At 36.9% G+C, this 21,569-nt stretch overlaps 3 protein-coding genes across 6 annotated transcripts in view; 1 reads left to right on the top strand and 2 right to left on the bottom strand.

The window, feature by feature from the left end:
- Positions 1–2,305: 2,305 nt before the first annotated feature.
- On the top strand, positions 2,306–6,148 carry LOC108911467 (putative fatty acyl-CoA reductase CG8306). Of its 2 annotated transcripts, none has more exons than XM_018716407.1 (9): positions 2,306–2,531; positions 3,509–3,748; positions 3,799–4,071; positions 4,125–4,323; positions 4,394–4,576; positions 4,632–4,881; positions 4,939–5,041; positions 5,099–5,253; positions 5,708–6,148. In XM_018716407.1, exons 2-9 carry the CDS (start codon positions 3,512–3,514, stop codon positions 5,844–5,846), a joined length of 1,539 nt encoding a protein of 512 aa, XP_018571923.1. In that variant the 5' UTR covers positions 2,306–2,531; positions 3,509–3,511; the 3' UTR covers positions 5,847–6,148. The 2 variants fall into 2 exon arrangements, with proteins under 2 accessions (XP_018571923.1, XP_018571924.1); XM_018716408.2 differs by lacking the exon at positions 2,306–2,531 and adding an exon at positions 3,162–3,282.
- Positions 6,149–9,022: 2,874 nt separating this feature from the next.
- On the bottom strand, positions 9,023–10,274 carry LOC108911462 (zinc metalloproteinase nas-1). The gene is made up of 4 exons (XM_018716401.1): positions 9,901–10,274; positions 9,608–9,849; positions 9,415–9,548; positions 9,023–9,330 (listed from the first exon to the last, which is right to left on the bottom strand). Exons 1-4 carry the CDS (start codon positions 10,272–10,274, stop codon positions 9,109–9,111), a joined length of 972 nt encoding a protein of 323 aa, XP_018571917.1. The 3' UTR covers positions 9,023–9,108.
- A 516-nt stretch (positions 10,275–10,790) lies between these two features.
- The window catches only part of LOC108911478 (zinc finger protein swm), a 22,930-nt gene continuing 12,151 nt past the window's right edge, over positions 10,791–21,569 (bottom strand). For 2 of the 3 annotated variants that reach the window (XM_018716421.2, XM_023456145.1), the window contains 6 exons: positions 19,710–20,553; positions 13,055–13,384; positions 11,789–11,949; positions 11,618–11,731; positions 11,419–11,559; positions 10,791–11,250 (listed from right to left, as the gene is read on the bottom strand). In XM_018716421.2, coding sequence (XP_018571937.1) covers positions 11,170–11,250; positions 11,419–11,559; positions 11,618–11,731; positions 11,789–11,949; positions 13,055–13,384; positions 19,710–20,553 — 1,671 coding nt within the window. In that variant the 3' untranslated portion in view covers positions 10,791–11,169. The remainder of the gene's footprint in view (positions 11,251–11,418; positions 11,560–11,617; positions 11,732–11,788; positions 11,950–13,054; positions 13,385–19,709; positions 20,554–21,569) is intronic. The other variant, XM_023456146.1, reaches the window with a different exon arrangement.

Genomic DNA, 21,569 nt, shown 5'->3' with positions numbered 1-21,569 from the left:
CGCGCTAGCCTAAGGGCCACCTTAGCAAAGCGCATCCCAGGCTGCATAGCCGCACTACCCTACCCAACCATACCACACATAAACATGACACTACCCCCGGGGTTTACACAGACGAGCCGGCGAAGCAAGAAGAGCGCCAGAAGAAAGGGCCCTAGCCGGCGGGGCCCAGCCAGGACAAAAGGAGGTCCCACAAAGCGCCTACACCGGCCGCATTTGCGGTCGGGGTAGACGACGGATGGGGCCCACCTACGAAGGCTGTCCAGGCCTACACGAGATGAGGCAGGATAAAGAGGGATAATCCCCCTCGATCCCAAATCATTGAGGCCAATTTCTAGCCATAGAATAATGGCGCGTGTTCCCTGATTTCCCTAGCAGGTTGCTAGAGGGCGCTAGTGTCCATAAAAATCAATCATGCAGTTTTTGTGATGTGTTAAAAATTTTAAAATAAATAATGTAGGCTTCTTTAAATTAAATAAATAAATAAAAATAAAAAAATAATGAATATATGTCGGTGTACAAAGAATACTAGCGACTCTAGCGGTAAAAACTATAAGTAATTTCTATTTTCTTTTATTAGATTAGAATTTGTCAATATTCATGCATTAGTCGTGCTCCTTGTCTATGTCTAGCTCCATCTAGCTGCCTGTCCAACTTTTTTCTGTTTGTGCTGTCCAGTGTCCAATGTTGCATAGAAAATATAGTACTAACGTAGAATGAAATCTAATATATTAATAATGAAACTGTCATGGCGGCGTCACATGTTAGTTAGCTTCCAAAATAAAAGATGGCGAAGAGAATGCTAACCCTGTCATTTTGGGTTGGTTGGTAATGCAGTTTGGACTTTGCACGTATTTGAAGTTTGGCATTCGTTATTCATAGAAAATGTAGTACTATATTTTCTATGTTCGTTATCTTTGGTTTCTTAGGTTATCATCTGAAAATTGTAAATTATAGTATTTCAAGAATTGTGTTTATAATTATTTAGTGCTTAAGAGTTTTCTATTTGTTATTATATTATACTGGGAATACGATGTGTAAGTTTTAAGCTGTATAGTTTTATTAAAAACCAAACCCATATCTTTACCAACATTATATGGAACACTCATACTCATTACTTGTATTAATCGATGAGAAACAGTCCACATAAAATGTGCATGTAACATATTATTTAAGTTAAATATAGATAAAAATAATTATGTGTATGATGATAAACTCCAACTAATATTTTATGAAACCTTTGATACTTAGATGCTTACAAAATTTTTAATGGTGGTGAATTGCTTTCTTTATTCAGTTTGAGACATAGAAAATATACTGTTAATATTAAGGTTTGAAAGTTCCAAACTATATGAACTATTGAATTTAACCCAATATTGTACAAATATTCGGTTAGGTGTATACCTATCTCCGTGAGATTATTATAACAGTTCATGCATAATTTTTATATTTTTACAGCTTACTTACCAACTTATCAAGTTTATGAAGCAAATGAATTAAATCGTTGTCGTTTTTACCTACAATTAAATACATAACAAGAAATTGTTTTAATAGTACATGCATAACAACATTCTGTATAAATCAATTAGGATTTCTTGTAGATACAAAATAAACTTAAAATTATTAAAAAATGTTTTATTTCCTTATCGAAACCATTTACTAAGTATATCTTGGCAAATGTCAAAATTTGAAAAATACTATAATATAATAAAATAATAAATAAGAAATTGTCTGTATTTATTTGTGGCATTATAAATGTTATAATTTGGATATTTTGCCATAGTTTGAAGAAAAAAAAACTGGAAAAATAAACCCTTGTACCGATAGGGACAGTCAAGTGTCAATACTGAAAACTTTTGCCTAATAGTGAGATGCCAGAGACATACATCTACATGTATAAGTCTGGTTACGCACTGGAAAAACAAATACACATCACAATAACACTATGACGTGTCTGAAACCTCTAGTTTCGTTATCAAAGCAGAAGTGAATTAGAAAAGTACTGAATATTAGTTTTTCGCTACATTTTCTGTTTAACTAAATAATCTGTTCTCAAAGGTATTGACACTTGACTATTCCTATTTGTATAAGGGTTTACCTTTAAAAATTTTTAAATAATATATAGTGGATATAAGTGAGAAGTCGTTTGCATACAATAGATGGCGCTGTAATCAATTTACAAAGTATAAAGTGTTGCCTACTCATTAGGAGCTAAGTAGTAGTAAGCTTCCAAAACGTTACGTGGCGCTGTTTCGCGGTTTAGTGGCAATATTAGGGACATTTCATTCTACGTTAGTTCTATATTTTCTATGCCAATGTTGTCTGCCAATAGTTTCGTTTCTCGTTTCTCGAATTTCTCGTTCATTTGTTGTATTGTATTGGAAATTGGAACGCGAAAAATAACCTATATTTGTATTCATTTTTTTTATCAATTTTCATCCCTTGGTTTAAAATTTCTGTAAAGACTAAAGATAAGTGTCTAAATTTGTGCCGTTATCCTACGAGTAGATGAAGACGTGTTGATTTAAAAAAATGTAAGTAGAACTACCGTTACCTACATATAATACGTGTGTAATTATATATTTTATTTAACTAATTGTAGGACATTAACGTAAGAATGTAATTAATTGCTTTAAGTTTCTTTTGTTATCTTTAAAAATGTAATAGTAATGTTAGAACAGTGATGATAAATGTCGTTAATTCAGCAATCAGTTTCTTTTCAATAAATATCGTCCAGTCAATTCCACTTGCAAAATAATATAAACAATAAAAGATGCTAATTCTTTTTAATAAACGTGAAAAATTGATTGCCTGAAGAGTATTAATCGCAAATTGTCATCTATTGGAATAGCATCGTCCTCTATTCCAATAGATGACAAAGGTCAAATACAACAGGATTTATTTTATTTCTTGGAACAACTGAGCATTAAAAAATGTTTACGCGTTAAAACTTGTGTTTCCATTAATAGTCTTTAATATTTTAATTTATATCTTCACATTAACTTATGTATAATTATTTTTTTATAATAATTGATAATTAAGCAAAAAAAAAATATTAATTACCTTGTAATAGATTTTAAAGTACAATAATTAATGTGTTATTTCGTAAGTAAATTGCTTGGATTTTGTATCTTTTGGAAAATGTAATGGAACATGCAGTATCAGTACCGGCAAATTTGATTCTAATTTGAAATACCTACAGATCATTAATACAGTATTATGTAAAACAGTTTACTCAAGGTTAAATTGAGCATTAAGGTGAATGCACTTCTTGCAGATTATTATGTAAGTTATGGGCGGGAAGTCTGCCGCAGGTGATGCTAACATAATCGTATGCGTTTAGGTGCTCATGATTCCTAGGTATACGATAACAAATTTTTCAAGTTATAACTAATAAAACATAGACAGTTAAATCTTTGAAAATTACTGTAGGTATGCAAAATAGCGTGTTATTTTTAAGAATATTACAATTGCTACATTTAACCAAGGAAAATTTATCGTCATATTTCAGAAAATGTCTTCTTCTGTTGGGGTACGAGGTTTTTACTCCGGAAAGAATCTTTTCATAACCGGGGCCAGCGGATTCTTGGGAATATGCCTTTTAGAAAAAATACTAAGAACAATCCCGGACCATGGAGACATCTACTTGCTATTGAGGCCTAAAAAGGGCAAGGAAATCGCTGAGAGACTCGAAGAAATAAAGAAGAATCAAGTCTTCGAGGTTGTATTGAAGGAGAAAAGCGTCGAGAAGGTAAGTCTGACTTGACAAAAAATCTTTATAAACTACGCGACCGATTGCAGGTATTCGCTAGGGTTAAAGCCGTGGCTGGTGACGTTGGGCAGGACAACCTAGGCCTCTCTCCTGGCGATAGGAAGCTGTTAACGGATAACGTCAACATTATATTTCACTTGGCCGCGACTTTGGATTTTGCCGACACGCTGAAGACTACCGTGGATATTAACCTGTTAGGAACTAGGAGGGTTATAGAACTAGCGAAGCAATGCCCCGGCCTGAACGCTTTGGTGCACGTCAGTAGCGCATATGTGAACTCTTGGAGAAGTCAAGCGGACGAAGTAATAAATGTATTTAATCGGGGTTTTTAAGAAATAAACAATTCTCGTTTTAGGAAATTTATCCTCTGAAGAGGGATCCTGAGGACGTCATCGCGATGGTGAATAAACTAACTCCAGAGGAGCTGGAAGAGCAAACGCCTAACGTATTAGGCGACCATCCGAACACGTACACGATCACAAAGCATATGGCTGAACTGGAGATACAAAAAGTGGAAAAATTGTTTCCCTGCACAATCGTACGACCTAGCATGAGTAAGTTGAAAAAAATCCGTAGGGTCGGGGTCTGGATGATCCGGCGGTCACTTTACGAAATTTATTTTAGTTGTTGGAGCTTGGAAGGAACCCGTGCCAGGTTGGACTATAAGCAAGAACGGTCCTCAAGGCTTTTTCATGGGAGCGTCTAAAGGCGTCATCCGCAGACTTCCCGTCGGGAGGGATTTGATATACGATTACATTCCTGTGGATATCGTCGTGAATAATATGTTAACGGCTGGATTCTACGTGGGTACGTTTCCGATCGTCTTGTAAAGTGACGAAAGTTTACACATTTCACTTTGCAGGAGTACTTAAGCCGAAAACCGTGGCCGTGTTCCACAGCACGTCTAGCACGAGAAATCCGTTCCGCTGGGTCGCAATCGAGGACCAGATCAACGAATATTTGCACAGGTACCCCCTGAAATCGGCCGTTTGGTATCCGCATCTGAAATTGTTGCCTTCCGTGACGTGGTACAAAATTTCAGCGTTTTTCGTGCATTTCTTCCCAGCTATTTTACTGGACACCGTTACGAGGCTCGGCGGGGGCCGACCGATGTAAGTTGGACGGGGCGTAATTTTGAATGAGGGTCATTTAAAACAATTTGTTTATAGATTGATGAAGTTGCACCGAAACGTGAATAGTTCGCTAGACAGACTGGAAAAGTTCATTTTCACGGAATGGAGGTACTCCTCGATGCAGACGATGAACTTGCAGGTAAACCGATAAAGAAACGTATGTCAGGAATTGCTTTTATTCATCTGTCCTTCGTAGGAATGGTTAAACGAAGGCGATAAGGTCGATTACAACCTGGATATCGGCACGTTGTCGTGGAAAGATTACTTCCTGGACTTGACTTTAGGGTCTCGGGTGTACTTGAGCAAGGATCCCGAGAAAACGTTGCCGGCCGCAAAGTCGAGGGAAAAAATGTAAGCAAGCGTGAAAAAGTTTAATATACCGTGTTGTTTTTAGAACGTAGTGCCAAACTGAAGCAGGCGGTGGGAAAAGTTATTTTAAGCAAAAATTTCTCATATATGGAACAATTCTTTTTCTTCACTCACTGATGGAAATGGGAGCGATAATTGAGTTTTTTTTATCTTAAAAAGACAATATTTTTATAATAAAATATCTTTTGATTGCAATCGATAATCCAAAGACCTATATCGAGTTTTATTTGTCGGTAGTTTTGGAATTATAAAAAAAATCGTGATTTAGGCGTTGCAACTTTATAATCGTGTAATTTTTTTGCTAAGCATTTTTAGACTCGTGTATATATGAAATTTTTGCTTAAAATAACATTTATTATCTCCCGTCTCAGTTTGATGCCTTATTTTTTAAGTATACAGAAATGGTACGTTTGAACTACCGACTTTTTTTTTTCAGTTTGTTGGCCATTCACCTGGCTTGGCAAGCGATGCTATTTTCCCTGATTTGGTTCATTTTCGCTTGCGTGACCGGCATGACGATGTCGTCCTCAGTATTCGTTTTGCCTATTTTATTTGTCTTGTACAATTTATTGTAATCTCTATCGTTGAGTATTAATCTGTGGTAATATATACAATTTTTTGGGTCGAATATTTCAGTATTTAATACTTGAACTGGGTTTATGTGGTTTACGGCTATTAATGTATTGTTAGATCTGATTTTTATTCTAGCGTTACAAATATATTCGTCGAGTATTAATCTGTGGTAACATATACAATTTTTTGGGTCGAATATTTCAGTATATACTTGAACTGGGTTTAAGCGGTTTAAAGGATATTAATATATTGTTAGACCTGATTTTTATTCTAGCGTTACAAATATATTTGTACTTATTTTAAATTTGCGTTTTATTTCTACAAACCTACCATTCGCTCAAAGGGAACGATAAGGTCGATTACAACCTGGATATCGGCACGTCACGGAAACATTACTTCATGGACTTAACTCTAGGATTTCGGGTGTATTCGAACAACGATCCCGAGAAAACGCTGGCTGCAAAGTCGGGAAAACTTAACGTCGAATCAAAACTAGAAATGGGAAATATCGCTTTAAGCAAAAATTTTTCACTCGCTCGACATGGGAGACGATAGTTTAGTATTGTTATATTAAAACAGGGTTCCCAGCGACCCTGGAAAACCTGGAAAAGTCAGGGAATTGAGAACTGACCCTGGATTTCAGGGAATTTGATGCAAAATACCAAAAAGTCATGGAATTTGTACCATTTCAGTCAGAAGTCTTGGAATTTGTACCTTTCTACCTTCTCACAAAACAGAAACATCACGGTAGCATCTAATGCAATCGTTTGCTTATTCGACATTCTCGCGAATACAGAACGCAGCAGTAAAACTCGTATAAAGAACGTCGGACCGCCCTATTCGTCTAGTGCTAGTGCAGTGAGTTGTAACGAAGTATGGCCACAGATTTTTTATGGCCATATAGTATGTATACAGCGTGGTAAAAAAGTTCTGCATAAAATTTATATTTTCATTAAACATTTTTTTTCGAAAAACGGTGAGACCCGTCGATTTTTATTTGATCCAGGGTACCTTGTTATGTGGAAAAAATTTTTTTTTCGATAATCCACTTACGGCAGCGATGACAAAATTTTTTCTTAAATGACAACGCATATTTTTTTCGTTCGAAATTGATGACAGTGATAATTATCTAAACAACGGTGCGAAAATTTCGATGTCTCATAACAATTTTTTTTAGAAAAATGCACCTTAAGTTCTTGAATGCAATAATTTGCTGTTTACGGATCAAATGCCTTAGAAAAAAATTTATTCGGCAGAAAGCATTTCAGATAACTTAAGTTGCAACTGGTGTTATGTAATTATTTGCGGAATTATTCATCAGATATTGTCAGGATCCTGATTAAACTGCAAAATTTATAACCAAGTTCAACCGCACAAAATCCAAATAGTATGTAGCAAATTAAGGTCGACTTTTTGTCTTCGAGTTTGCCGATAAATTCCTCAAAAAAAAAAAGATCCAAAGAAATGTTTACTTGAAAGGAGTAGATTACCTGAAATATTGAAGACTAAAAATCAGTACCGATTTAACATTCTTTGGTGAAATCGTTTAATTCGAAATGGCAAAACTTAGTGAACTTAGCGAAAGAATTGATATTTTGAGGATGATTGGTTTCGATGATAAGTTACGAACCCATGAAGAAGCTTGCCAATTATTTAATGCAACGTACCATGACAGACACTGGCAAGGTTTGAGGAAACTGGTAGTGTGAAAGATGCTCCTCGTGCGAATCGTCCTAGAGTAGATGATGGAACTAGATTGAATATCCTGGTGGAGCTCCAGGACAACCCTCATTCTAGTACAAGGTCGATTGCATTGAACAATGATATTTCACATGTAACTGTGGTGAACTTTCTCAAAAAAGAGAAATTTCACCCCTATAAGGGTCACTTGATACATGCATTGACTGAGGACGACCCAGACCGCCTCCACTTTTGTGAAGATTTAATGCATCGATGTAACGGAGACCCCGACTTCCTCAAGAACATATTTTTTTCTGACGAGGCTACTTTTTATCTTAATGGATCGGTGCATCGACATAACTGCCGGTATTGGTCTCAGGAAAACCCGCACTGGGTGCAAGAAGTAGATCATCAGCTCCCCCGAAAGGTGTACGTTTGGGCGGGAATAATAGGGCGTCGTATTTTAGGCCAGTATTTTTTCGAGGAAAATTTAACTGCTGCTCGCTATTTGGATTTCCTGCGGTTCGATTTGGTCCCAAGCTTAGCAGAGTTATTCCCGAACAACGAGGATCCTGATATTCCTGAGGAAAGAATTTGGTTTCAGCAGGATGGTTCACTGCCCCAGTATGGAGTGCAAGTACGGGAGTACTTGAATAACACGTTTACTGGCCGGTGGATCGGGCGACGCGGAACAATCGAGTGGCCTCCGCGTTCGCCTGATTTAACACATCTAGACTTTTTTTTGTGGGGCTATTTGAAATCGCGTGTGTACATAAACAGGCCAGGTGATTTGGAAGAACTTAAAAACCGTATTCGTTTTGAAATAAATCAAATCGACGGCGTTTACAGACGCTTAGGATAATGCCAAATGGTACAGGGTGGGCAATTCGAAAATTTCGCTAGACTTACACAAACAGTGTAATTTTACTCGTTTGAAATGTAATTTTTTCAACTTTGTCCTTTTCGGAGCCATTAATAGTGTAAGTAGACAATTATCACTTATAAGAACTTAAGGTGCATTTTTCTAAAAAAAATTGTTATGAGACATCGAAATTTTCGCACCGTTGTTTAGATAATTATCACTGTCATCAATTTCGAACGAAAAAAATATGCGTTGTCATTTATTAAAAAAAAATTATGTCATCACTGCCGTAAGTGGATTATCGAAAATTTCCTGGCAATTCATTTTGGTACATTTGAACTACTCACTTTTTTTTTCATTTAGCTTAGTAAGCGGTGCTATTTTCCTGAATTGGTACATTTTCACTTGCGTGACGTCATCTTAAGTATAATTTTAATTTGTGGTGAATATTACAGTATTTAATATTTGGACTGGGATTAAGCGGTTTATGGGTATGGATATATCGTTAGATCCGATTTTTATTCTAGCGTTCCAAAGAAATTTATACTTACTTTAATTTGCGTTTTATTATTAAACTACCGTTTACCCAAAGGGAACGAATGGAACTAGGATAAAAAAAGGCATACCTTTCACAACTATATTGCTAAAAAAAATATAAAATGTAACAGTTACAGTTTGAGTATGGTAATTAAACGAACAAACATCTCCAGGTCAATCAGAAATCAATGGATAAACAAAGAAAATAGTTCTGCGGCAGCGTTAAGCAGAGGGTTAGAAGATTCTTTTTCCTTATTCGTGTTTGTGTTCGTCCCGTTGGGAATGGTACCGGTACGATTAACGATTTCGAGAGTCTTTTCCGGGCAGTTGTACATGGCGTTTATCTTAGTGATGTCGCCTCGACTGAAGCCGTCTCTTTGCCCTATCTTTTCCATGAACCTCTTATCCTTAATATAAAATACATATTATACACGACCAAATCAAGCAATTTTATAAACTTTACCAATAAATCTTACTATTTATCAACTTACCTTGGGGACAAGAGTGGGCTGCCCGTTTGAGGAAAATGCCTTGCTGGAGTAGTGCATGACAGAACGATAATCGTAGTTAACGCCAAAACCGCTCGTCTTGTCTTTCTCTGCTTTGTCGAAGTTGTTTTCATGACCTGAAACACGCTTTTTCTGAACGAAATGATCCTTCAAAGCACCGTTTTGCGAGAAATACCTTTCTTAATGTTTTGCCAAAGCACGGTGATGTGATCGTCCCTCTCGTATCTACTCTGTTCGTGTAAAAACCCAATGGCGTGCATGAGCTCGTGTAAGGGGGTCCCCAGCTTGGTCGTGCAAGAGGAGCTCTGCAGATTCACCTCTTGCTTGCCCCCTATGCGGCCTACGCTCGACCAGCACCCCGATCTGCCGCTGACGATGGAAATGTAGTCTTCGTCGCTGGGAACCCGAGGACGGAAACTATAAAGACGCGATTTACTGGTTTTACTATTGGGATTTATGGAAACTTACGTTACGCAGGTATACTTCTTGTAGACGCTAAACGCCTTGTTGATTATTTCCAAATCGTTCGCGGAATAGTACCCACCGATCTCGTACGGAACCACGCCGCCAGGCCACCGGAAACTAGTAGCGACCATGCCGTTTTTGGACTTTTTCGGGAAAACGATGTCTCCCTCTGCGTACTCTCCGAGTTCCTCGGGGTTTTCTTGCGACGTTACGTTCCACGTTTCCAATTTCTTACCCGTTTCCGGGTCGGGTTTCAAGAACACCCTGTCACCAAGGTACGACAGGTCTACCACGGGTTCTTCCAACGAATTCGCATCGTCGTTTAGCGGGAAACCGAGGACCAAGCTTGAAGTCAGGATAACAAGCGATAAAATCATATCGACGCGCCTATTTCGCCGTTTCGAGTAAAACAAAGGTATTGGAACGATTTCCCGTTTAAGTAGTGAATTATGCATTTGGAACAGCGTCAGTATCACTTCTTTATCGAAATTATCGCGTAATTTTGAATTCAAATACGCCTAATCCGGCGATAACGCTCAAATTTAACGACTCTGGACAGCGAGTTGTGTTTGAATAATGGAAATTTGATTCATGCCGATGGTTTGGAGATAAGGAGTGTATTTGAATGCATAATTAATTTCGACGGAGATATACGGGGTGTTCAAAAGGGTCTATCCGATATTTCCATAAAAAATTTATTTTTTTTGTTACGGTTGTGGGAGCATGAATAAACATTAACGGAAGTTTGTTTTCGGTGCCCCCCTCGTTCTTTGTAAACATATTAAAATATACAAATACCTCAACGTTTTTTTTCTTTTAAGTATTTTTATACTTAACACTTAAGTATTTAATATTTTTTTTTAGTACTCTTTTTTACAGCTATGTTTTTTTTAGGGGCACCCGTTTATTTCTTATTATCTCATAGTCATCTTAAATGTTTCATATTAACATCCTTAGAATATACAAACAAAAAAAAAGTCACCGAAAATCTCGACGGCGGCTCGCCAGGGAGATTTCCGGCTTACATATCTAGTGCGCAAACTATAGTACAAAATATTCACCAATTGATAAGGAAAAAAAAATTAATACATCATTCTATACGATGATCTCTAGAAAGGAAATATAACAATGCTTTGTACATTACACGTGATAAAAAAGTCACTCTTTGCTTTATCGCCGTCCGGCAGTTCCCTAAAACCTATAATATGGCCTCATATTTAGAAAAAAAACACGCAAACTGCCAAGTGTATAAAAAAAGGTGGTGATAAAAGACTATCGCCTCCAGGAACGGTCTTCGTCCTCTTCTTCCTCGTCGTCCTGGAGCAACGCTTCCTCCGATATCTCAGGACCCAGCTGGAAAGAACAACGCGGCTTAAAAAAATATAAAAACGTACCTCGTTTCATTTCAATCGGCCTATTCGACGGAAACTTACGAGCGGAAAGCTCGCTTCACGTTTTCATTACATTTCGATCGGACGGCATTAAAAATTAAACACGTTTTGTCGCTTTGTCGCCACTCACCTCTTCGTCGCCTTCCAACAAGCTCTGATCGATCAACTGGTCTTCCTCGGTCTCCGACATGAGCACGGTCCTCGTGGAGGACCCGCCGCTCCTCTGCCTGCTCAACTGCTTGTTGCTCCACGTTATGGACAACGTGCGATCCTGTAAAAATTCCACGTCATGAACAAACCGCAGCGCTACACTTCCACATCCGACTTACCTGGAAATTCTTCCCCTTCAACAGCGCCATTTCGGCCTCTTTACGCGTCTTGTAGTTCAGCGTCAGGCTGGGCAGCGAGGCGTCTACGACGTAATCCACGATCTCGCCGTATTGCTGTAGAGAGAGAAGCGTGTTAATTTTAGCGGTTTTGGGGGAAATAGTAGCGTTTACCTGGAAGTGGTTCAACACGCTGTCCTGTTCGTCGGTCTCGTAACCCGACACCAGGAGGCGGGTGGGACGGTGATCGACCGTATGCTTCTGGAAAGGGGGGACTGTCGACAGGGCCGTCATCGAGGGAGTTCGGTTCAGGGGCTTCGTTACCCCTTTCAATTCTGCGGGAGAGTAAAATAATCGATTGAGTGCAAGAAAAGCAACGTTTTTACTATCGTTACGTCGTTCCCAGGCAAATTTAATAAATGGAAATCTAATGATCATGGAATTATGTTTGCTATGCCTAGTCTATGGGGGCGTATGCAAAATCTATTATTAATATTGCCGGTTTTCGAATCAGTACGGTCCGAATGGAAGATTGTTACAGAAAATTTGGTATTTCTTATACTTTTGGTAGCAAGCAACACTGGGTGATCAGTTCCAACAAATCGATGATCAAAAAAAAATTCGTTTATTCAGGTTTTTTAATGTTCAAATGACCTTAAAATGGCCTTCAAATCATCTGACACAGACAAACTGACCTCAGATTTGAACTAGGCAACTCCAAATACGTGTATAAGAGGCGTGTAGACTTAATTGCTCAGTTTTTTCAATGTCACCTAGAAATGACCTTGAGACGACCTTTAATTGACCTGATACAGACAAACAAACCTCGGATTCTAGTCCAGTGACCCCAAAATCCTGTATAACAGGTTGGACTTGATTGCTCAGCTTTTTCTCGATTTGACATTGAAATGACCTTGAAACAACCTTAAAATGGCCCGATACAAACAAACTAATCTCGGATTCTAACCCAACGACCCCAAAATCCTGTACGACAGGTGGTTGGACTTAATTGCTCGGCTTTTTCTCGATTTGACTCTGAAATGACCTTGACACGACCTTTAAATGACCTGATACAGACAAACTGACCTCAGATTTCAACTCAGCAACTTCAAATACGTGTATAACAGGCGGGTAGACTTAATTGCTCAGTTTTTTCTCAATTTGACCTTGAAGTGACCTTGAAACAATGTTAAAATGGCCTGATACAGACAAACTAACCAGTGATTCGGACTCAATGACCCAAATAATATAAACTCCGAGATCCTTTGATCTTTTTCTCAATCTGACCCTGATCCTGACTAGGAAGGAGGGGGGAGGTCCCGTTTGGGATGGAATCGGTTAGTTATTAGATATAAATAAAAAAAAGGGGGGGGGTCGAAACAGGCCTAATTGTTATTTTTTTCCTGCATAAATAAAAAATGTTAAAAACAAACGACTCACTTGTATTATCGACGAGGTTATTCTTGGTCAACAGGTGCCGGGGGGTGTACCTGCGCGCCCCCCTTCCCCTGCCCCTGACGCTCGCCACCTTGGCCCTCAGCTCCAGCAGCTTCTTCTGTATCTCCGAAGTGTCGGCGCCCTCCTGCTGTTTCGTTATCAGATCTAACTCGGTGTCCAGCAGCTCGCGCTGCGCCTCCTCCTTCGTCTTCTTCTGCGGCACCGATTTGGCCAGCAGGGTGGCCGCCTCTATGTCCTTCTTGATGTCCTCTATCGCCTCCTGGGTCTTCTTTATGGTGTCCTTGATGATGTCGCGCTGCGGCCCGGCCGGCACTGAAACGATCCCATTGATGTTATTTGTAGATTTCGGATACGAAAAAAATGTTTATAACGTTGAAACTTGAAAAAATGTCTTTCTTCTTCGAAAAACCCAATTTTTGTAAAAACTATCAAATATTTCGCAATTTTACAAAAATACACTTATTCTACTTGCCAAGGACTACATATTCTGAAAATTTCATAAAAAAATCTTTTTTCGTTTTAAAAATACAGTGACCCAAAAAAAAACCTATATTTCGCCCGTTTCGTCGACCTCAAGACCAAATCTTTCATTATATTTTACCAAAAATATAGGATAAGAAAGTTATAAAAGATTTTTGAAAAAAATAATTTGCATTTTTGCTAAATATCGTTGATTTAACGATATTTTTATATTGAAAACATATTTGCATACTTAAATGTACTTGCTATTAAGATTCGCTTCAAAAATTAATGTATTTGTAAATTTAAAAACAAATAAAAAAACGCTAAAATATATAAAATTTAAAAAAGAAATAAAAAAAAACAAGAAAAAAATAAAAAATAATAAAAATAACAAAACAGGAAAAAAACAACCGTGACATGGTGAAGAAGCTTACATATTACTGAAATACATTTCTGTAATATAACCAAATCTAATCTTGCATCCAAATTATCCTAGTTCAAAGTCCAATTAAATAAGCCTTTAAATCGAAATTTTGGTCAACTTGCCTGCATTTTTTATATGAGTTAGTTTGAGGTATGTTATAACAATAAGTGACAGTAATTTTTTGTTCAACCCCCTGCCAAGGGTGAAAAAAGATAAAACAAAGGGGTTTTTCAAGATAACTCAAACCAGGTAAGGGCCAGTGGCGGCGCGTGTACATTGATTGAATGTGTTCTGCTTAGAATTGTTACATTTGTTGAATTGAATTCCGGGATATTAAGTGCCCGGAGAGCTTGTAAATGGCGCCGCAGGCGAAAAATTTTAAAATTTTCAAGGTCACGCGTTTTCCTGGCACTTCTGAATTTCAAGGAACAATGAATTTATACAAAAATACAGATTTTCACAACGATTTTTGAAATTGATACCTTTTTGAAATATCTATTCACGAATTACCTACTGACGGTATAAATAAATTGGAATAAACTAAATATATTTTATTAAATTATTGAATATTGTTTATAAACAAAAAAATCGTTTGTGAAATTTACCAACGATTCAACGAATTTTAATTTTCCTCGCCGTGTTATGATTTTTTCTTTATCTTTTTTTATATATATGTACATTATATTATATTCCGGGAGTTATACGTGCAAATCCGAAATCCGGGACCATACAGCTAATTCCCGGTACAATCACAGAAAATCCCGGTCATACCAATGTGGCTAGATGTTCTTTTAAAATGTCGTCAAGATCTACACTAAAATTTATGAGTCCACGAAACACATCAGGGTTGTCCGAATTTTCTGTCTCGTCGTGTCCGAGAAGTGCTAATTCGAAAGCTCCGCAAAATTTTATGCAATCTATGATTTTAAATAATACATGACGATTTTTCATTACCTGTTCATATGTTTCCGTATATTATCCCAATATGCAGAATCTAACTGACTTCTTATGTTTATTTTACCTAAAGACTTAATGACTTAAATCTTTCACACTGTATATTGTCCATGCTTTATCCCCACCGAAAAGTAAGCACGGAAAACAAAACAGTGAATATTTTAAATCACACCCGCACACCCACTCTGCTTTTGTGTATACATTATTGTTTTTTTATAACTTTTACTTCTTTTATTTTTAGTTTATCCTCATAAGGCAGAGAACCAAATAAAGTTTTTTTTTAAACGAAACGCTATTCATTTTAATAACTATAATATCCGTAGACGCCTAAACGAAAATATTCACACGTGCCGCTCGCAGAAATAAACCACCACATACCACGTACGAAATATTACTGCATTTACTGCAGACTGCAGCGCAGTGGCTGTCACTATTGCAGCCGCAAAAGCCCCTATCTCCGTGTACTGGGTCACGTGCCTGATCAGCCAATAAAAACAAAGGACGCATATAATTGTTCGCTGTCCACACATTGTGTATATGAGGTTGCATATATTAAGGAGCGTAGCTCGCGTCGCAATAAATAATAATATAAGCTCCTAGATTTATTTTAGCGCGAGTACATTTGGATTCTTTAAATATTTTGTTGATATTTAATATGATTAAATACATAAAATTTTATGTGTTCTGCAGCTCCGCAGCTCTTATGGTAAAACCGCCACTGGTAAGGGCTAAAAAAAAAGTTTCTTATAAAAGTTGTAAAGCATACAATTCTACATAAAAACGGCATCTTGACTTTTTCTTGTACTATTAAAATTAACAAGAGTTAGGGAGGCTAGAAGTTAAAAGAAGATTTCAGAAATTTAAAAAAATCATAAGCAGAAAAATGAATGAATTTTGTAATTTTTTTTATTCAATCTGCTTTAAAAAATGTAACTTTTCTTTTCAAAGAAATAGATATATTTTTTAATTTTTAATAAGAAAGTTATAACAATTTCAAATTTTTAATCATTCATTTTAATTATTTAACAAAACTAAAACAATTTTTTTTCTATACTATTTGATTGATTTTTTGAAATAATTGAAAGTTGCCTTCGAAATTTTTTTTACGTTTGTTTTTTATTATTGTATGCTCGATGTCCATTGTTAATCTCAAAAAGGTAAATATTAATAAGGACTAATATTTTTTGTAAAAGCTCGATATTTTTACACATTCTTGTCTATGTAAAACGTGGAAATTTATTTATTAATACTTGTAAACTTGTAGTTTGAATTATATTAATAATAACATGGTGACAAGAATAACATAAATATCGAGCGTTCAAATAAAAACGTGGTCAAGTTGGTTCTGAAAATTTGGACGTAGGGCGTAGCGTATAGCAAATGAACTTAAACGTCATCTGTCAAAGCGCTATATCGCCACTATCAATTTGATTATTTTCGTTTTAAAAAGCGTTTAAAATGGTGTTTTCTCAAGAACAAAAAGTGTTTATCATAGAGTCCTACTTTAGAAATGGACGCAAGATTGATGGAATATGGAAGTATTCTATTGAGGAATGTTTCATAGAATTTCAAAATCAATTTCCCGGCGTTGTTGAGTACAAAATTTTTCAAAGTGCAGTTCAGCGTTGTGTTAATGTTTTTCGTGAAACGGGCAGTGTAACAAGAAAAGAAGGAAGCGGCCGACCTAAAAAGCAGACTGAAGAATTAAAAGAAAATGTCCAACAAATAATGGAAAATGCGCCAAGAACTTCTGTACGTGTTTTATCACAAATTGTGGGAGTATCAGTCGGTACCTGCCACACAGTGTTTAAAAAAGATTTGCGTTTGTTCTCCTATCGTTTAACTTGTCAGCAAGAACTTCATGAAGTTGATTTTCCGCGACGGGCTGTATTTTGTGAATGGTTTTTAAACAACTACGGTGAACTTCATAATATCACCTGTTTTTCTGATGAAGCCTGGTTTCATTTAAATGGTTACGTAAACTCACAGAATATGAGAATGTGGTTTTCTGAAAAACCAGATAACTTTTTTGTCGAGGGCCCTCTACACACTCAAAAAATTGGAGTTTGGTGTGCTCTCAATCGAAGGAGGATTTATGGACCTATTTTTTTTAATGGTACACTTACTGCGGAAAGGTATAGAGAAGAAATAATCGCTCCTTTTGCTAACCAGCTGGAAGAAAACGAAATTACAAACTTTTACTTTCAACAAGATGGCGCAAGGGCACATAGGGAAGGCGAGACGATGAATATGTTGAGGGAAGTTTTCCAAAATCGATTAATAAGTCTCAATGCTGAACATGAATTTCCACCGAGGTCATGTGATATTACGCCGTGTGATTTCTTTTTGTGGCCTTACCTTAAAAACACTTTTTTTGAACTGCCTATTCCTGATTTAAACCATCTGCAGGCTCGACTTATAGACAAGATTCGTGAAATTAACAATACCCCGAGCATCTTAGAAAATGTCTTTAATTCTTTCAGGAACAGGTGTGAAAAGTGCTTGGAACAAGGAGGGGGACACTTTCAGCAGCTGCTTTAATTTATTGTTATAACAAAGAGGGGGACACTTTCCGCAGCTCCTTTAATTGTTTGTTATTGTTATCACGATTATTCTTTAAAATAAAGTTATATAGTCATTAACGTTATTGAAACTGACAGCTGCTATACAGCTCGTTGAGAAATGAGGTTAAGTTGGTCGCTATAAGCTACTCCCTACGTCCAATGTGTCAGAGCCAACTTCAACCACGTTTTTATTTGAACGCTCGTTATATATCATATAATTTCCTGTCCAAAACATTAAGAACAAGAAATTTTCTTACAAGGGAACTACCCCAACTCCGATTTTCAAGATTTTTACATATGAACATAAAAAATTAAGAGACACATATTCAAACCTCAAAGTTCGCCCCCCCAAAACAGTTTCTTCAAAATTTCTGAGGTTCTAATCAATATTTTGAAATGAAACAAAATGGAAATTACATATGATAAAAAACAAATATTTCGCAAGTGATTCCGTGTTTGGGGGTTGCTACCCTTGTTTTTTATTTTAGAAAAACTATTTTTTATTTATAAAAAAATCAAATTTACTCAAAAACAATTAAAAATATGATGGATGTAAACAAATTGACAAAATAGACCTGTTTCAGGGTTTTCGTTAAAATCTCTGTTTAGGGGGTGAACAACAAATGTGAAATTGTTATAACTTTCTTATTAAAAATTAAAAAATCTATCTACTTCTCTGAAAAAAAAAAGGTTACATTTTTTAGAGTAGATCGAATAAAAATTCCAAAATTCATTAATTAAAATACTGGACCGCCAAAAATGTTTTGAAAGTATAAATTACTCAAATAAATTATTTAAAAAATGTTTTTTTTACGTTTGAGTGCCAACCTTATCATTTTTTCTAGTATTTTACAATGGTGTGTGTTTTGAGTTCTTAATGGTTAGTAAGCAGATTAAATTTGAGTATAAATGAAAATTTGTAAGAAATATGAATTTTTTTCTGGACCTCGTTAAAAATTTTCAAAAGTATCCAGACCCCACCTAAAATTACTTGCCGACCCCTGGTATAGAGTATCAATCGAGATTTTGTAAGTCTTCAGTATAAAAATACTGATTAATTGAATATTTTCAGCAAAAATCCTGATTTTTCTGTAAAATCGGCAGTACCTCATTAAAACAAAGTGGTAAAATCTAATGGTAGATTCATAAAGAACTTGGCATATCATATTTGAGAATCTTGAACACAATAAACCAGTGTTCCAAGAATGTTGGATTCATCTTGGCGTGAACAAGCCAAGTAACAGGTTCGACTTGTAGTATCTCCAAAACAAAAACTATGGTCGACTTAAAATTTTGCTTACTCTAAAGCAGGGGTCGGCAAGTAATTTTAGGTGGGGTCCGGATACTTTTGAAAATTTTCAACAAGGTCCAAAAAAAAATTCATATTATTTTTTTATTTTAATTTGGACTAATATTTAATCTGCTTGCTAACCATTAAGAACTCACACACACACACAATTGTAAAGTACTAGAAAAAATGATAAGATTGGCACTTAAACGTAAAAAAACATTTTTTAAATAATTTATTTGAGTAATTTATACTTTAAAAAAATTTTTGGCGGTCCAGTATTTTACCTTCCGAGGTCCGGACTTGGACTGCGGTCCGCCAGTTGCCGACCCTTGCTCTAAAGTCTAAAGTATCACCACAAGCTATTATTTAGACTACTTTTAAATCGAATTCGTGAGGTCGACAAAACGGGCAAAATTTTTGGTCACTAAAAAAAAATGCGATCTTTAGCCGTTTTTTTGCAATAACTAATACATTTGTTTATCAATAGATTTCGGGCTGAACTCAAAATTTGTGTTATAAAAAGTTCTACAACTTTTGTCCAAAACATTTTTTTCTGAATGTTTAGTTTCTTTTTAACTGTGCGAACTTTTTAACTTTGGACACCATTTTGAAAATGAAGTTCATTCAATTCTACGGAATTTTTCCTTTTACGTGTCTCTCTGTTTACTAAACTAAATCTTCGGCATGTAAAAATCTAATTTCATTGGACTATGCATTAGACAATGCTGATTTTTTTGGTTGCGATTTATGTTTTGAGCATAACAGATTAGCACACATTTATGAAACCAATAATCTGTAAAGATTTAATTTACGGGGATTGGAGACAAACTGCAACTGCAGCATCTTATTTATATACGAAACGAATATTTGTTCAAACATTGTCCTACGAGATGTTTTAAAGGAGCTGTAAAATAAAAATAAAACAAAATATTCTTTACTTACATTTCTCCATTTTCTCGATGAGCACCTTCTGCTGCGACAACTGTTTCTCCAACAGCTCCTGCTTCCTCTTCCTCAGGTCGTTCTGTATCTTCAGCACCTCCTTACGCTGCACGTCCTTGTTCTTATTGACCTTCGCCTGCGCCGCGAGCAACTCCTGGTTCTTCTTGATGGCCGCCGTCGCCTGCGCCTTGGTCTCCTCCTTATTCTCCTTCGCGACGGCCTTCGCCGCCTCCGGATCCAGCTCCTGGGCGTCGGCGGCGGCCGTGCCGTTGCTCGCGTCCGCCCTGGGCTGGACTAAATTCAAAACTTTATTAGTGTTGGGCGCCACGATGTTCTGCGTGCCGAGACGGTCCTTTATGGATCGCGGAGGTGGCGGCACGTTTTCCTGTTTACCTTCCGCGCCCGCGTTGGGGCTGTGCCAGAACACCTTGATGAAGCGGTTGTTCAGCACCGCCTCGGTGCTCCTGTAGGCGGCGTTAGCCTCGGCGTGCGTCGAGAACGTTATGATCGCCGCCTCCGGGTCGCCCTCGAACTGTACCTGGATGTTGACGATCTTCCCGAACTTGGAGAAGTGATTGTTGAGGTGCGTTATGCTGTTCACGCCCTGCGGCACCTTTTTCAGCTCCAGCGAGCAGTTCTGGAGGTTCTTGGAGCGGGGACCGAGGCGGTTGAAGTCGAACGCTTTCTTTTTGTACATGTTCTCGTGGTCCATGTTGTTCATGAAGTTGGGGGGCTGGTTGTAGATGGGCGTGTAGCCCTCCGGCTGCTTCTGGTCCATCACGGGCACGGGGATCAGCTCGCGGTTCATGTTCGGCTGCTGCGGAAAGGCGCCGAGCGGGGGCACCTGCGTCATTTCGATTTTACATTGCGTGCAGACAGATATACAGGGCGTAACTTTGAATAGGGGTCTTATTTATACATAGGCTTCCTTTGACGTTTGGAAACACGTATCAATAGTTTATTTCTTCAAATCTCATCGTAAAAACTTAATTTTTTTTAAACCTTTAGTCGCAGCGCATGCACAATTCTGCACCATTTGCCACGAATTACTTTTCTTGAGTCGGTGTTCGCCACACAAACAGTACTTAACAAGTAACCCAGCAAAAAAATTCAAGCAATAATCAATAATGATAAATGAAATACACAACAATAAATAGTCTGTTGAAGGCTTCCAGCAATAAAAAATGTTCAAATTCGCAGTTGATGTACTGTCTCTAAATACGGAATAACGCCCTTCGATTTGTCACCGTCGACCCACACTATCTCTCTTCACACGCAGTGTAGGTTGCCTACAATTCATGTATTCGTAACACATGAATATTACAGTAGCGGCATATGCAAGTATCAAACTGCATTTTAACAAACTAATCAGAAATCGACTACTTATATGATTAAAAAAAAATAATAATTTCAGATTCATAATCAGGGAAACACATATAGTCCAGGGAACGAAGAGAGAAATAGGGTAAAACCTCCGAATACTTTCGGATAGATCCGATTTTTATGAAAATTTGGAATTAAGCTTATTTCACCCTGTAGAACGTTATATATTCTTGATATGCGCTTCTTAATTTTAGGGGATGAAAACCACCCTTATGCTAAAAACTGAATAAATATAAAAATAAATGTTATATAGACTAAAACATACCATATAATATATGGAATAAAATAAATATTTTTTTCTAGTGTAATTTACGTTATTTTTATAACGTTTCAACCCTTAAAAACCACTCTTAATGATAAAGATATAAAATTAATAGTTTATTTGACCTTAAAATATTTTTATAGCACATATGTTATAGATAGAAATCTTTTCAATAGTTTATGGTATTATAAATAATTTATTACAATATTTCAACC

Source organism: Anoplophora glabripennis, unplaced genomic scaffold (genome assembly GCF_000390285.2).
Source record: "Anoplophora glabripennis isolate ALB-LARVAE unplaced genomic scaffold, Agla_2.0 scaffold794, whole genome shotgun sequence".
NCBI classification, from domain to species: domain Eukaryota; kingdom Metazoa; phylum Arthropoda; class Insecta; order Coleoptera; family Cerambycidae; genus Anoplophora; species Anoplophora glabripennis.
The sequence above is the reverse complement of the archived record's forward strand: the minus strand, read 5'-3'. Positions and strand labels throughout refer to the sequence as shown.

Coding starts and splice junctions, on each gene's coding strand:
- LOC108911467 (XM_018716407.1), top strand. CDS start 3,512: ATGTCTTCTTCTGTTGGGGTACGAGGTTTTTACTCCGGAAAGAATCTT. Junction 4,577..4,631: donor AACGGCTGGATTCTACGTGG/GTACGTTTCCGA, acceptor TTCACTTTGCAG/GAGTACTTAAGCCGAAAACC. Junction 5,042..5,098: donor TGCAGACGATGAACTTGCAG/GTAAACCGATAA, acceptor TGTCCTTCGTAG/GAATGGTTAAACGAAGGCGA.
- LOC108911462 (XM_018716401.1), bottom strand. CDS start 10,274: ATGATTTTATCGCTTGTTATCCTGACTTCAAGCTTGGTCCTCGGTTTC. Junction 9,549..9,607: donor TTGGCAAAACATTAAGAAAG/GTATTTCTCGCA, acceptor AGCGTGTTTCAG/GTCATGAAAACAACTTCGAC. Junction 9,331..9,414: donor AGCCCACTCTTGTCCCCAAG/GTAAGTTGATAA, acceptor TTTTATATTAAG/GATAAGAGGTTCATGGAAAA.